The sequence below is a fragment of the Chrysochloris asiatica genome, unplaced genomic scaffold (genome assembly GCF_000296735.1).
Source record: "Chrysochloris asiatica unplaced genomic scaffold, ChrAsi1.0 scaffold00021, whole genome shotgun sequence".
Lineage (NCBI taxonomy): Eukaryota > Metazoa > Chordata > Mammalia > Afrosoricida > Chrysochloridae > Chrysochloris > Chrysochloris asiatica.
In genome coordinates, this window is record NW_006408539.1 from 16,986,193 (window position 1) to 17,001,485 (window position 15,293).

General features: G+C 39.7%; 1 protein-coding gene across 1 annotated transcript in view; it reads left to right on the forward strand.

Moving 5' to 3' along the window:
* SERPINB13 (serpin peptidase inhibitor, clade B (ovalbumin), member 13) overlaps positions 1 to 9,073 on the forward strand; it is a 21,303-nt gene extending 12,230 nt beyond the window's left edge. Inside the window, exons 5-8 of the mRNA XM_006837538.1 lie at positions 86 to 203; positions 5,863 to 6,005; positions 6,590 to 6,745; positions 8,669 to 9,073. Coding sequence (XP_006837601.1) covers positions 86 to 203; positions 5,863 to 6,005; positions 6,590 to 6,745; positions 8,669 to 9,073 — 822 coding nt within the window. The remainder of the gene's footprint in view (positions 1 to 85; positions 204 to 5,862; positions 6,006 to 6,589; positions 6,746 to 8,668) is intronic.
* The last annotated feature ends 6,220 nt before the right edge of the window (positions 9,074 to 15,293 follow it).

Below are 15,293 nucleotides of genomic sequence, written 5' to 3' on the forward strand. Positions count from 1 at the left end.
GTTCATACACATTTATTTAGAGATGTTTAAAATCAATAAATTGACTTTTCCACCTCTTTCTCTTCTTTTCCTGGTTCTCTTAAAGAAATACTTGGATTATGTTGAAAAATATTACCATGCTGCTATGGATCCTGTTGATTTTGTGAATGCAGCTGATGAAAGTCGAAAGAAGATTAATTCCTGGGTGGAACGAGAAACAAATGGTAGAGTATAAATGCATCATTCATCATAAGAACACTTCTTAAGTACTTGCTGTGAATGAAACTCTGTGCTTTACACTGTGTGGGGTACCAGGGTGAACAAGCTTTGGGAGGGGGGAGTAGGCAGGGCACCTCAGATAGTTTGGTGGAATGATCTGAGTACAGATGAAGAGAGTCAAGGGGACCCACAGATGGAATCACAGGAAGCCAACCACGTGGAAATGCGGAGTACAAATCATTTGCACATGACCGTGGATCATAATATCTTTGTGGCATCTGCATCTGGGATCAGACCTCTCATGAGTTTACACTCTTTCTTTTACATCAGAACCTTGCTTTCTGGTTCCCTAAGTGAAAATGTTTCCTGCCTCTTTGTTGGTAAACATACAGCTTTACCATCAAGATTGTCTTTGCTACCTGTAGCTCCCTGCTACCTGCTCCTGAAGACACCTGCGTCTCATCTTCATGTGAACTTCATGTAGCAATATGACAACCTTTATCCTTGTTCACAACAGAGAACTAGATAAAGCCCTTAGATCACCCTTCCTTCCTCATTCCCTAGAATGAGCCAAACACCTGGATACCAGAGAGGAATGTTAATGTGGAAATGTACTTTGGGGAGCAATAGTTGATAATTTAATGTCTGAATTTCAGACTACATTTTTTTACTCCATTTATCATGGTAGTGGTGGTGGTAGTGTGCCGTGGAGTTGGTTCCGACTCATAGTGACCCTGCATAGGGTTTCCGAGGCTGTAAATCTTTATGGGAGCAGAAAGCCTCGTCTTTCTCCCACAGAAAGTCTGGTAGTTTCCAACTGCTGACCTTGAGGCTAGGAGTCTGACTTGTAACTACTACGTGACCAGAGCGCCTTAGTTATTTTGGACATCTCTGTTATTTTGGAATGCTTTTTCTTCTTAATACCTACCCTAAAGATGAGAAAATTAAAAGTGGAAAAAAAGGGGTCTATCAAAGAGTTGGGTATCCTGGTGTGTCACTGTCCATAAGATTGGTTTGAACCTCAAGTCGGTAGTTTAAACTCATCAGCCTCTCCTTGGAAACCCAAACAAGATGGTTATGAGTCAGAACCAACTCGTTGGCATTTAACAACAACAATAACAGTCAAAGAGTTGACTGAAGGTGGTATCCTTCAGTATTAGTGTGAGGTTCTCGGAAGTCATCTAGACATGAAAATGTCACCTCCTTTTTCAAATGAATTAAATAATCTTTAAATATTACAAGGGCAGCAATTCAGGGTCACCAGCCACTCCCCAAAAACCCTGTACAAGGTCTCTATGAGTTGGAACCGACTTGGTGGCACTTAACAACAACAATAAGTATCAGATAGTAACTATGTAGAATGGGCAAAAATAATAACTTTTTGTTGACAAGTTTAACAACGGTTCAGTTGGTACTGACTCATAGTGACTCTCTATAGGCTTTCTGAGGTTGCAGATCTGTAAAGAGCTGGTAGGCTCAAACAAATGACCTGTGGTTCATAACCCAACGTGAACATGTATTGGATACTTATTAAAGGAGCTCTGCTGGTACAGTGGATTAAATGTTGGATTGCTAACTGTGAGGTCTATGGGTCAAGCTCACCAGCTGCTCCATGGGAAAAAGATGATGCTGTCTGCTCCTGTAAAGACCGACAGTCCTGGATACCCTGAGACTTCAGTAGTTCTACCTGTCCTACAGGGATGCTATGAATTGGAATCGACTTGATGACAACAGGCTCAGGTGCTTACTATATGCTGGATGGCACTGTAGCTGCTTTATGCATACTAAATCGTGGATTCCTTTCAGCACCTCAATGAAGCAGGTTTTTCTCCACTGGTCTGTCAGTTTGTTATGATACTGGAAACTATGCCACTGGTATTTTAAATTTCAGCAGGGTCACCCATGGTGGACAGGTTTCAGTTGACCTTCCAGATATCTGAAGACAGACTAGGTAGGAGGAGAAGTAGACTACTTCTGAATGTTTAACCATTGAAAAACTTATGAATAGCAGATGAACATTGTCAGATACAGTGCCGGAAGATAAGGCCCTCAGGTTAGAAGTTACTCAAAGTATGACTGGGGAAGATCTGCTTCCTCAAAACAGAGCTGACTATGATGATGTGAATGGAATACAGCTTTCAGGACCTTTGCTGATAGACATAACTCAAAATGAGGAGAGAAAGCTGGAAAAATCCATGAATACAGAACATGAAATGTATGAAGTATAAATTTAGGAAAATTGGAAGTTCTCAAAAATGAAATGGAGCACATAAAGATCAATATCCTAGGCATTACTGAGCTAAAATGGACAGGTATTGGCCATTTTGAATCAGACAATCATATGGTTTACTATGCCAGGAATGACACATTCAAGAGGAATGACATTGTATTCATCATCAAAAAGAACATCTCAAGCTATCTATGATAGGACATAATGCTATCTATGATAGGAAAATATCCATATGCCTACAAGGAAGACCAGTTAATACCACTATTATTCAAATTTATGCACCAACCGCTAAAGCCAGAAATGATGAAACTGATCATAGTGGTTATGAATCGGGCCGCGAACCTTAAGGTCAGCAGTTTGAAACTACCAACTGTTTCATGGGAGAAAGATGAGGCTTTCTGATCCTGTAAAGATTTACAGCCTTGGAAACCCTGTATAGGGTCACTATGAGTCAGTTCCGACTCCACGGCACATAACCACCACCACCACCAATTTCATCAGACTGAAATTGGTCAAACATGCAATGAAGACATTGACAACTACTGGTGATTGGAATGCAAAGGATGGAAACAAAGAGGAAGGATCGGTCATTGGGAAATATGGCCTTAATGATGGAAATGATGCTAATGATCGCAAGACAGAATTTTGCAAGACCCATGATTTGTTCATTGCAAATACCTTTTTTAAAACAACATAAAAGATGACTATATACATGGACCTCACCAGATGGAATACACAGAAATTGAAATGACTACATCTGTGATAAAAGATGGTAGAAAAGATCCATATCATAAGTTAAAATAAGGCCAGGAGCAGACTGTGGAACAGACCATTAATTGTTCATAGGCAAGTTCAGACTGAAGCCAAAGAAAAGGAAAACAAACCTATGAGAGCCAAACTATGACCTTGAACATATCCCACCTGAATTTAGAGGTCATCTCAAGAACAGATTTGGTGCATTAGACACTAGTGATGAAAACCCAGAAGAGTTGTGGGATGACATCAAGAACATCATAGATAAAGAAAGAAAAAGGTCATTAAAATGATAGGAAAGAAACAAAGACAATGATGGATGTCAAAAGAGACTCTGAAACTTGCTCTTGAGCATAGAGAAGCTAAAGCATGGAAGAAATAAGGAAATGAGAGAGGCAAACAGAAAATTTCAAAGGCCATCTTGGGAAGACAAAGTCACATATTACAATGAAATTTGCAAAGACCTGGAGTTGGAAAACCCAAAGAGGGAAACACACTGAACATTTCTCAAGCTGAAAGAACTGAAGAAAAAAAATCATGCCTCAACTTGTAATACTGAAGGATTCTATGGGCAAAATATTGAATGGTACAGAAAGCCTCAAAAGAAGATATAAAGGAACACATGAGTCACTGTACCAAAAAGAAATGGTCAATGTTCAACCATTTAAAGAGGTAGCATATGATCAAGAATTAATGGTACTGAAGGAAGAAGTCCAAGGTGCTCTCAAGGCATTGGTCACAAATAACTCTCCAGGAACTGACAGAAAACAAATAGAAATATTTCAACAAACTGATGCTGCACTGGAAGCACTTACTCACCTATGCCGTAAAATTTAGAAGAGTGCTACCTGGACAATAGAGTCCTGCTGTGGCGCTGTGGGTTAATGCGTCAGACTCAAAGACGTTTGAACTGCAAGGTCGGTGGTTCAAGCTCAACAGCTGCTCCTTGGAAACCCTATAGAGGATCGCTATGGGTTGGAATAGACTCTTTAGCACTTAACAACAACAACAACAACAACCTGGACAGCAGATTGGAAGAGATCCATGTTTGTGCCCATTCCAAATAGAAGTGAACCAATGGAATGTGGAAATCATTGAACAACATCATCAGTATTATATGGAAGTAAAATTTTGTTGAAGACAAGTCAAAAATGGTTATAACTGTACCTGGATAGGGAACTGCCAGAAATTTATGCCAGATTCAGAAAAAGACACAGAATGAGGTATAGGATTGATTATGTCAGATGGATCTTGGCTAAAAGCAGAGAATATCCGAAAGACATTTACTTGTTGTTTTGACTACGCAAAGGCTTTCAACTATGTGGACCATGACAAGTTATTTATAACATTGCGAAGAATGAGTATTTCAGAACTCTTAATTGTTTTTTGCAAGGAATCTGTACATAGACCAAGAGGTAGTTGTTAGGACAGAACAAGGGCACACCGAATGGTTTAAAATCAGGAAAGGTGTGCGCCAGTGTTGCATTCTTTCACCATAGTTATTCAGTCTTCATGATGAGCAAATAATCTGAGAAGTTGGATTATATGAAGATGAACATGGCATCAGGAAAGGAGGAAGATTCATTAACAACTTATGGTATGCAGATGATACAACCTTGCCTACTGGAAACAAAGAGGATATATAATGCTGATGAAGATCAAAGACCACAACCTTCAATATGGTTTGTATCTCAATGTAAAGAAACCAAAATCTTCACAACTGGACCAATAAATAGCATCATGATAAATGGAGAAAACAGTAAAGTTGTTCAAGACTTCAGTTTACTTGGATCCATAATCAACACTCAATGGAAGTAGCAGTCAAGAAATCAAAGTACATGTTGCATTAGATGAATCTACTGCACAAGACCTCTTTAAACTGTTATGAGCAAAGATATCAATTGAAGGACTAAGGTTCCCTCTGACCTAAGCCATTGTATTTTTAACAGCATCGTATGCATATGAAAGTTGGACAATGACTAAGGAAGACTGTAGAAGAATTGATGCATTTGAGTTATGGTGTTGGAGAAGAATATTAAAAGTACCATGGATTTCCAGAAGTATTAAACAAATTAGTGTAGCAAGAAGTACAGCCAGAATGCTTCTTAGAAGCCAGGATGATCAGACTTTGTCTCTCACTCTTTGGACAGATTGTCAGGAAGGACCAGTCCCTGGAGAATGACATCATGACATCATGCAAAAAAGAAGAAGTCTCCAACGAAATTGATTGGCACAGTAGCAGCAGCAGTGAACTCAAGTGTAACAACAATTATGAAGATGGCACTATGAGTTAGAACCAACTCGATGACATCTCATAACAATAACAACACGAGGCAGGCTTTGCTCTTGTTTTACAGTTATGGAAACGGAGCCACAGAGAACTTAATGAACTTGTCCAGAATTCCTCATCTGGTGAGAGACACAACTGGAGCTAGCAGAGGTAACCTGACCTCAGAGTTCTAACCATTTCTTAACCATCACACCCTATACCCGCACTGGAGTAAATAACCTATGGACAAACTTCTGTATGATTTCCCCAGCAACCCCTTAAGTCAGCCAGGCCTTCAGGTTCTGACCTGAGTGAGTTTTTAATGATCAGTTACATCTACCTGTCTCATATCTGTCATGCATAATACTTGTAAGTTTGAAGATAAACCAATTTTGTTGTTCTTGTTTTGCAGAAAAAATCAAGGACTTACTTCCAGATGGCTCAGTTAGCAGCTCCACCAGGCTGATACTGGTGAACACAGTTTGCTTTCAAGGGAAATGGGACAGTGAGTTTAAGAAAGAAAATACCAAGGAGGAAAAATTTTGGCTGAATAAGGTATAATCCTTTATTCTCTTAGTGATGTGCTGGCACATAGAATGTAGTATGTAGACTCATGTTTGACTAAGTGTGTCAGTGTTATGTTGTTGCTAGCTGTTGTTGAGTTGCCTGTGACTTCTGGCCACTTCATGCACAGTGAAAAGAAACACTGCCCAGTCCTGTGCCATTCCCATGACTGGTTGGACATTGAACTGCTGTGATCTGTGGTTTTTCACTGACTGACTTTTTAGTTCTTTCTTTCTAGTCACTTTGAGTCTGGAAACTCTGCTAATACCTGTTCAGCATCATAGCAACACACCTACAGAGGGGTGGTGGCTACCCATGAGGTACACTGGCCAGGAATGGAACCTAAATTTTCAGAATGGAGGGAGAGCATTCTGTCACTGAACAAACAAAACATCAAATCAAAACAAACTACAAATTAGACAGCTCAAAGAAACAGAAACGCATGATGGCAGCAAGGAAAAGCTGATTCTTGAGGATCTTTTGCATGATTTTAGGTGGAGCTAATTACCATTGTGAGTCTGCTTGATTGTCTTCTGCCTCTTGTGACATTTGCATGTTGTGTCCTTGTGTTGCAGAGCACCAGTAAATCTGTGTTGATGATGAAGCAGCGCCACTCCTTTAACTTCACCTTCCTGGAAGACTTGCAGGCCAAAATTCTGGGCATCCCATATAAAAACAATGACCTTTGCATGTTCTTGCTGTTACCGAATGACATAGATGGTCTGGAGAAGGTGAGACTTTCACTTACACATACTTGCTTCCCTTCCCCAGCTTGCTTCCCTACCCTGATGTTTACGTCCCAAAGCTAGTCCTGGGTGAGCTTGGAAACAGGGCTTCCATGAAGAGCTGGTGCCTGACAGTGCCAAGTGGGAATTAATCTCCATGTGCAGCAGCTGTCCCTGGAAGTCAAAAGAGGAATACTACATGGCATCGGTCTCATGGAGAAGAACTAAAACCAAAATTTTCTGAGATAGACTGAGACAGATTTTTTTTTTGGTATTGGAGTATTAAAGATGACTCACCACTCCGAGGAATGGTTGATATTGATGGACCCTTCCTCCCAGAAAGAAAATCACATACACACATCTGCAACAAATTTTGCACACTATTCACTAGATTCATGAACCTTCTGAATTTCTTTCTTAGATCCTCAGTCTTGAACCCCTGATTAAGTGTCCAAAGTAAATCTAACTTACTTTGAAATGAAAATATACTAATGTAGCTGATGTTCTTTGCATTTGAAATCAGGAAGATTTTGTTTCAAGTGTCCATTCTACTTGGTAGCTAATTTTCCTTTGAAGCTCTTTAACGTCCAAGAACCTCAAATATTTTGGGGTTCCATAGTGGTTAGTATGTTGTGTTGTAATATATTCAGATGGAGTCCTTGGTGTGGAGCTGGAGGATGAGCACTGGACAGCAGGGTCAGTTTGAAGAGCAAGGTCAGCAGTTCAGGCTCACCAGCTGCAATAAATGATGTTATTGTCATGTGCTATTTAGTTGGTTCTGACTCATAGTGTCCCTATATAGGGTTTCCAAGGAGCCACTGGTGTGTTTGAACCACTAACCTCGTGGTTAGCAGTCAAGTCAATAAATGGTAGTACTATTAGATTCTAATACTACATGCTATGTTCATGCTGGAAAGCACATCTTTATAAATTGGAAAACATTTTGGGACAGCAAAATGACAACAATGTATGAGAGATTTAAGAGTATTCTTTGTCTGACTCCAGAATCTCAGTTGCAGGAATTATCCTAAAGAAATCATTCATAAAAGGAGACATGCCTTTCTAAGGCCAATGGATGCTTTCAGCATTAAATACAATAGGGCATCTAGTTTGAATTCCAAGGACTTAGACTTAGTCATTTTTGTCTCAGCAGCGTCTACCCCACATTGATCATAGTGCCTGGTACCATACTAGATATTTGTGAAGTAAATGGAAGGATCCATGTTGGGTGAAATATATATCATCTTGATGGAAATATCAGCAGTGTGAAGATATTTAGAGGAGATATGAGTAGTGTGAAAATGTTTGCCTTATATCACGTAAAACGGGACATTCACTGATTGCAAATCCATAAATACATATAAATATGAGAGATTAATACTGCATTTTATGCAAGGAACATGAGTGTGACATGGGTTTTGCAAATAGCACAATCCCCTGGCTTGTTAGTTTCCTATGAATGCAGTGTATTGTTTATCCTGGTGTGGCATTGTGGGTTAATGCACTGCACTGCAAAGTTCAAACACTGCAAGGTTGGTGGTTCAAGCTCACCAGCTGCTTCGTGGAAACCCTATGGGTTGGAAGTGACTCAGTGTCACTTAACAGCAACAACACATTATTTATGTGGGCATGTTATTTGCGAAAATACAACAGTAAAACATAAAAATAAATCTTTAGGTAGATAGAATAAGATGATTTATGAGTCTTATTTTAAACAATCCTTTAAATGCTGCTGGGTTTTCAAATATCTACAGATAATTTAAATAGAGAAGCATATAAAACAACTGCCTACTCTATAAAACAATAGTGTAATGAAGCGAGATTTCTGTTTTATTTATGAAAATAATTTCTGACTGATATAATTCAGCATTATATTATTTGAAGTTTATATTGATCTTCATGCCACTTTGCCCTCTTTTTAAAAATCAGATTGTAGATAAAATAACTCCCGAGGATCTGATCGAGTGGACAAGCCCAGGACACATGACAGAACGGACTGTGAGTGTCTGCCTGCCTCGGTTTCAAGTGGAGAACACTTACGATCTGGAGGACACCCTGGGTGCCATGGGGCTAGCGGACGCCTTCAGTGAGGACCAGGCGGACTATTCAGGAATGTCTGCTACTTCCAGGCTGCACACTCAGAAACTGCTGCACACTTCATTAATGGAGGTGACAGAGGATGGCACCGAGGCAGCAGCTGGCACCGGAGTGGGCTCTGGCATCACATCAGCCCCCAATGACGAAAACTTTCATTGTAATCACCCTTTTCTGTTCTTCATCAGGCACAATGCGTCCGACAGCGTCCTTTTCTTTGGCCGGCTTTCTTCTCCTTAGGACTGTCAGTTCCAGGGCATTGTTGCTGTTGGAGCATTTACACGTTTATGGGCATCACCTCTTCACCTCTTCTCTACAAAGTCGTTTTACTTGCCTGTATTCCAATCCTGGTAGCGTAGTGGTTACGAATCTGGCTGCGAACCTTAAGGTCAGCGGTTTGAAACTACCAGCCGCTCCGCGGGAGAAAGATGAGGCTTTCTACTCCTGTAAAGATTTACACCCTCGGAAACCCTGTACAGGGTCGCTATGGGTCGGAACCGACTCGATGGCACTTAACAACAACAACAACAATTCCAATCCTGCAGTCAAAATCGATGATTCAATGATTGGAACAGTGTGTGGAAGTCCTTGAATGGCCCAGGTATCCTCATCTACTAGCCGAAAGGTTGGTTGTTCAAACCCATCCAGAGATACAGTGGAAGACAGGTCTGGCAACCTACCCCAAAAGGTCACAGCTTGAAAAAACCCAGGGAGCACAGGTTTACTCTGCACGCGCAGGGCCGTTGTGAATTAGAATCGACTTGATGGCAACCACAACAACAACATTAGTGTGTGTGTGTGTTTACTATTTTCCTAGAAAGTAAAATGTCCTTTTGTTTCACACGTGTGCAGTGAGCCAACCAACAATGCATTTGAATTCTTAACAATCTTTCCTTCTTTGACATTTTGGGAAGCAAATCCATGTCTTGTAGTTTTGTACAAGTCTCTGTTATAAAGAGGATGGACTAGGGTTTAGAGGGGTCCCTCCAGTTTTGATACGTTGGTTGGGGTACTGTATGGAGTCCTGGTGTGGTGGTTTGGATTAATGCACTGGTTCAGAGCCACACCAAGCCAGCGGTTCAGACCCAGCAGTAGGAAGGTATGCTGGTCTGTTTCTGTAAAGATCATGACCTTGTAAACACAATGAGGTAGTTCTAATTTATCCTATAGTGTTGCTATGAGTTGGAATCAACTTGACATTGGGCTTGATTTTTTAATTTATATTATACAAGTAAAATCAATACATAATTCACCTAATTTGTGTGTCACTTTTTATTTCTAGTAGGTATGGGGTCAACTGTACACAAAAAAAAGAATTTAGAAGCAAGTTGGCAAACCATAAATTAAAATTGAAGAGATCAAACAAAATGAAACAGTGTATCAAGGCAGAGGGGATGCCCACACTTTATTCTCCATTCCCAAATCAACAGCCAAAACAAAACAAAGCGACGTACCGGACAGAGGATTTCCATCTTTTCATTCTACATTCCAACAGTGCTTATCAGTGATCATCAGTTGCACGAGCATGTTAGTCTTTGTGGAACACATGGAGTATTTGAGAAATTAAATGTTGTAGTCAGTCACTGATCCTTCCCTATCACTTTTCCCGGCTTAGAAAGTCAACATTTAGAACACCTTATAGGAGAATTGTACTCTTTACTTTTGACCGTTTGTGCATTTCTGGAAATGTTATGACTGAGGTGTGGGTGTTACCAAATGACGTTTTCTTAGAGATGCTTTTAAAAGACTTTGAATCTTTTCCTGATGTTCTTTTATTGTGGAGATGTTTCACTTTCATTATTATTTCAGCAAATCTACTTTTGTTTACATCTACTTTGTGTCTTTCTGGAATGTTTCATACTGTTTTGCATGTGGGTTTCTTACAGAGCGTATACATAAGCATTTGGCTTTCTTTTGATTTCACAAATGGCATCTTCTGTCTCATATTTTCGAGTCTTTCTTTGGTTTATAAATATGAAGATTCTTGATGGTATATTATAAGCTTTTTTATAAGCTGCTACCTTGAGAAATTCTAGTATTTCTTGTAGTAGTATTTCCATAGGTTAGTTTAGGCTTTCACGATAGCATAGTGGTTATGAGTCGGGCTGCTAATCTCAAGGTCAGCTGTTCGAAACTACCATTGGTTCCATGGGAGAAAGATGAGAGTTTCTGCTCCCAGAAAGATTGTGGTTGTTATGTGCCCTGGAGTGAATTCCGACTCATAGCGACTCTGCATAGGATTTCTGATGCTGTAAATCTTTATGGGAGCAGAAAGTCTCATTATTTTCCCACAAAACAGTTGGTGGTTTTAAACTGGTAACCGCTATACTACCAGAGATCCTCAGAAACCCTATGCAGTGTTGCTATGAGTGGCATGTAGCCACTAATAGTATTAGCTACAATTTTCCAGTTAATTTAAATTTTTTTGCTTTCAATTAGTTAAGCTCCTATTTCCTTTTTCTTATCTGAGATAAGAGTAATGGAGCGTTGGATGTAGTTTGTATATCCTGAATTAATGGGAATGTTGCTCATGTTCCCTTAGATCTAAGAAGCTGGCTTTGGAAAAGGTCACACATGTAAATGTTGTCTTAAGTCATGGCAATATCTATCAGTTTTCAACACTTAGAATTTGATGAATTTTTCCAAATGTGTCTATGGAAATGATCATGTCTTTTTTATTAGTTCATTAATAAGAAATATTATTATATTTTAAATTCTACTTAAATTCTCATTATTTTGAATATTCAGATTAGCATTGAATTGGAAATTCCACTCTTTTCCCTCAAAAATGAATTTAGATTAAGATTCCTCCTATATTTTCATTGTTGGTGTTGTTGTTATTAAGTGCCATCGACTTGGTTCTGATGTCACTCCTTTATAGGTTTTCCAAGGAGTGACTGGTGAGCTTGAACCGTTGACCTTGAGGTTCAAGTTGACTTTGCAGTCCTGTGCATCAGCCCACGGCACCATTCCAATTTGTCTTTCTGTCTTTTCTCACTTTTGTGTTCTAAATACTTAAAATTTGTGTTATAGAACTTTCCAACAATCAGTTGATTTTGAAAATACAGACTGAATTCATTCATATGTTGTTCTTTGTTGTTAAGTGCTGTTGAGTGTTGAGCCGTTCTGACTCTTAGTGACCCTGTAGAGGTTTCTGAGGAGTGGATGGTGAGTTTGAACCATGGAACTTGTAGTTCAAATCAACCTTGAGGTCCAGTGCATTATCCTGCATTGCCACTGTTTAAATATTTTTTGCAGTGTATTTGTTTAGCAATCAATTTGTTCACTGATTTGTATCTCCATTTATTCTTTGAAAGGGTTTAAGACGGCAGAGCCTTTTAATTTACCTTTTCTCAGAGAACATAAGGACATTCTTTCCTAGTTTATAATATCATTTCATTTTAAAATCTAAAATGGTCTTGACTTTTCACCATTTACTTTCAGAAAATGAAATTGCTTATAAAATGTGCTGCCATTGAGAATAGTAAGAATGCTTTAAGGAAACCTAAGAGTGTCCATACCATTTTCAACAATAAAACCAACTTTGAAGTGATTAGTTCTCATTGGTTTAGGGGGTGGAATAAATTACCTTCAACAGATCATATACTTCACTTCATTTCAATGAATGTAATCCCCTCCATGCTACATCACTTTCCCCATTTCCTCCCTGAGATTCTTGTTCCCATTCAACTGTCTTTCCTAACCCTTCTGAATTTTCTTCATAGGTAAATGCTGTCCTTTTGATCTTGAATAAGTTATTTCCATATGCTTTCTATTGAAGACATGTGTTTTTCTTTCACCTGATAGTATTTAAAAATTACTCTTAATTATTTTGAGCATTTCATGTAAACAGGCAGAAGTTCATATAACAATCAGATTCAATAGATGTTTACATTTTTCCTATTTGTTTCACTTTTTAAAGACAGAAATGTTACAGCTAATGTTAAAATCTTACCCTTACTGTTACTTAGTATTGAAGGGTAATCACTACCTTTACTCCTCACTTATCAATATGGTTAGGTTCCAAAGACAAGCTCATGATGTGGAAATCAACATTATACGGAAATGGAGAATAACTACATCAGGTCACAAAATGGTGGTCTGAGGATGAGTCAGAGCAAGATCCAGACTCAGCAGAGAGCAAGCAAGCTTTGCCTGAGTGTCCAATCTATTGGAAGCAGGCCACACCCCCAAGGAGACGTCCTTTCCATTGATTGGCTGCTCATAACAGATGTCATCATGGGAAATGATTGCCTCTTATCTGTCAAACCACTGAGAATCCTGGTCCAGTTTCATTGACACAAAACCTAAACTATCACAGAGGGTGACACTATCTTTACATAACTATCAAATTACATCATTACACAACCCAAGAGTCCTGGGATGGCACTGTAGGATAAACACCGGACTGCTAGCTGCAAGGCTGGCAATTCAAACCCATTAGTTGCTCTCTGGAAACCCTATACAGGGTCGCTATGGCACTTCACAACAACACTCGCCAAACCGCTGAGATTCAGCCCAGTCAGGCTGATAAGATCGTCAAAATAGCCAGTGTCACTCTTACCTGGAAGCTTGGCATGTGTTACTGCCAGATGCACATCATTAACACACAAAATAGCTAGACAGTTGATTTTCCACTATGGTTGTAAATGCAAAATATTGGATAACAGCATTATTGACAAGTGAGGGATAGGTATATTCCGAAGGTGGCATTTGTGGCCCGAATCATGATATTTACTCCCTCTATAGATAGACACGGCTTGCGAACCTTAAGGTCAGCAGTTCGAAAATCCCAGCTGTTCCGCGGGATGAAGATGGGCTTTCTGCTCCCGTAAAGATTTATAGCCTCGGAAACCCTGTATAGGGTTACTATGGGTTGGAACCGACTCCATGGTACTTAAGGAGTCCTGATGTGGCGCTGTGGGTTAATGAGCCAGACTGCAAAGCCGTTTGAACTATGTAAAAGTTCCATTATCTTTTAAATTAAAATTTGAACAAAGTTTTAAGTTTTTAAAGCATCTATCTATCTATCTATCTACACACAAATATATATACTTATATATACACACACACATATATACACACACAAAAATAATAAAAGCAACAACACCCCCTCCCATCACAAAAACCTATTCCTGGTGAGTCGATTCTGAATCATAGCGACCTTATGTTATTGTTGTTGAGTGCTGTTTAGTTGGTTCGGACTCATAGCAACGCTGTATTAGGTTTCCAAGGCTTTAAATCTTTGCGGGATCAGAAAGCTTCATTTTTCTCCTGCGGAGTGGTGGGCAGGCTTGAACCTTCGACCTTGTGGTTTGCAGACCAGTTTTTATCACGTGAGCTACCACACTCCAGGTCCCCTATTAGACAGAATAGAACTGCCCCACAGAGTTTCCATATCTGTCACCTTTACAGAAGCAGACTGCCGCATTTTTCTCCCATACAGCAGCTGGTGGGTTTGAACTGTTGACCTTTTAATTCACGTCTGAGTGCTTAACCACTGTGCCATCAAGGCTCCTTCCATAGATAATTGTTGTTGTTGTGAGGTGCTGTTGAGTCGGTTCCGTCCCATAGCGACCCTGTATAGGGTTTCCGAGGAGCAGCTGGTGAGCTTGAACTGCCGACCTTGCAGTTGAAACGGCTTTTCAGCCTGGCGCATTAACCCACAGCACCACACCAGGACTCCATAGATAATACATAATATAATTTTATGTTTTTAAAATGCATATGAATGGTTTCTTCTGAAATGTGCATAAGTAATATAAATTTATGTTTGAGAAGTATCCACATTGATAAATGGAGATTTGATTTAATGATTGTAATTACTGGAAGGCGATCTCTTGCGGCATTGGCAAGAAACCTAAGAACCCAACACGTTCCTTGTGCTGTGGTATAAAAACAGGCAAACTATGTCTACCGCTTGTGTCAAGCTGAACTAACTTAAGAATGGCGGTTGTTGTTAAGTACCGTGGAGTCGATTCCGACTCACAGTCCGACTCACAGTGACCCTGCACAGGGTTTCCGAGGCTGTAAATCTTTACAGGAGCAGGACGCCTCACCTTTCTTTTACAGTAGTGGTCCTATGCAGTATTTCTCCTTTGTGACTGACTAATTTCACTCAACATAATGTCCTCAACGTTCATCCATGTTATGCAGTGGCTTGCAGCTTCCTTGTTATTCTTCTAGGTAGCACAATATTCCATTGTGTGTATTTACCACAGTTTGTTTATCCATTCTTCAGTTGATGGGCACTTAGGCTGTCTGCATATTTTTGCTATTGTAATTAGGGCTGCTATGAACATTGGTGTTCATATATCTACTCATGTTATGGCTCGTATTTCTTATGGGTAAATATCAAATAGAGGAATTGCTGGATTATAAGGTATTTCTTTTTCCAACCTTCTGAGGAAGTGCCATATTGCTTTCCAGAGAGGTTGGACCATTTTGCAGTCCCACCAGC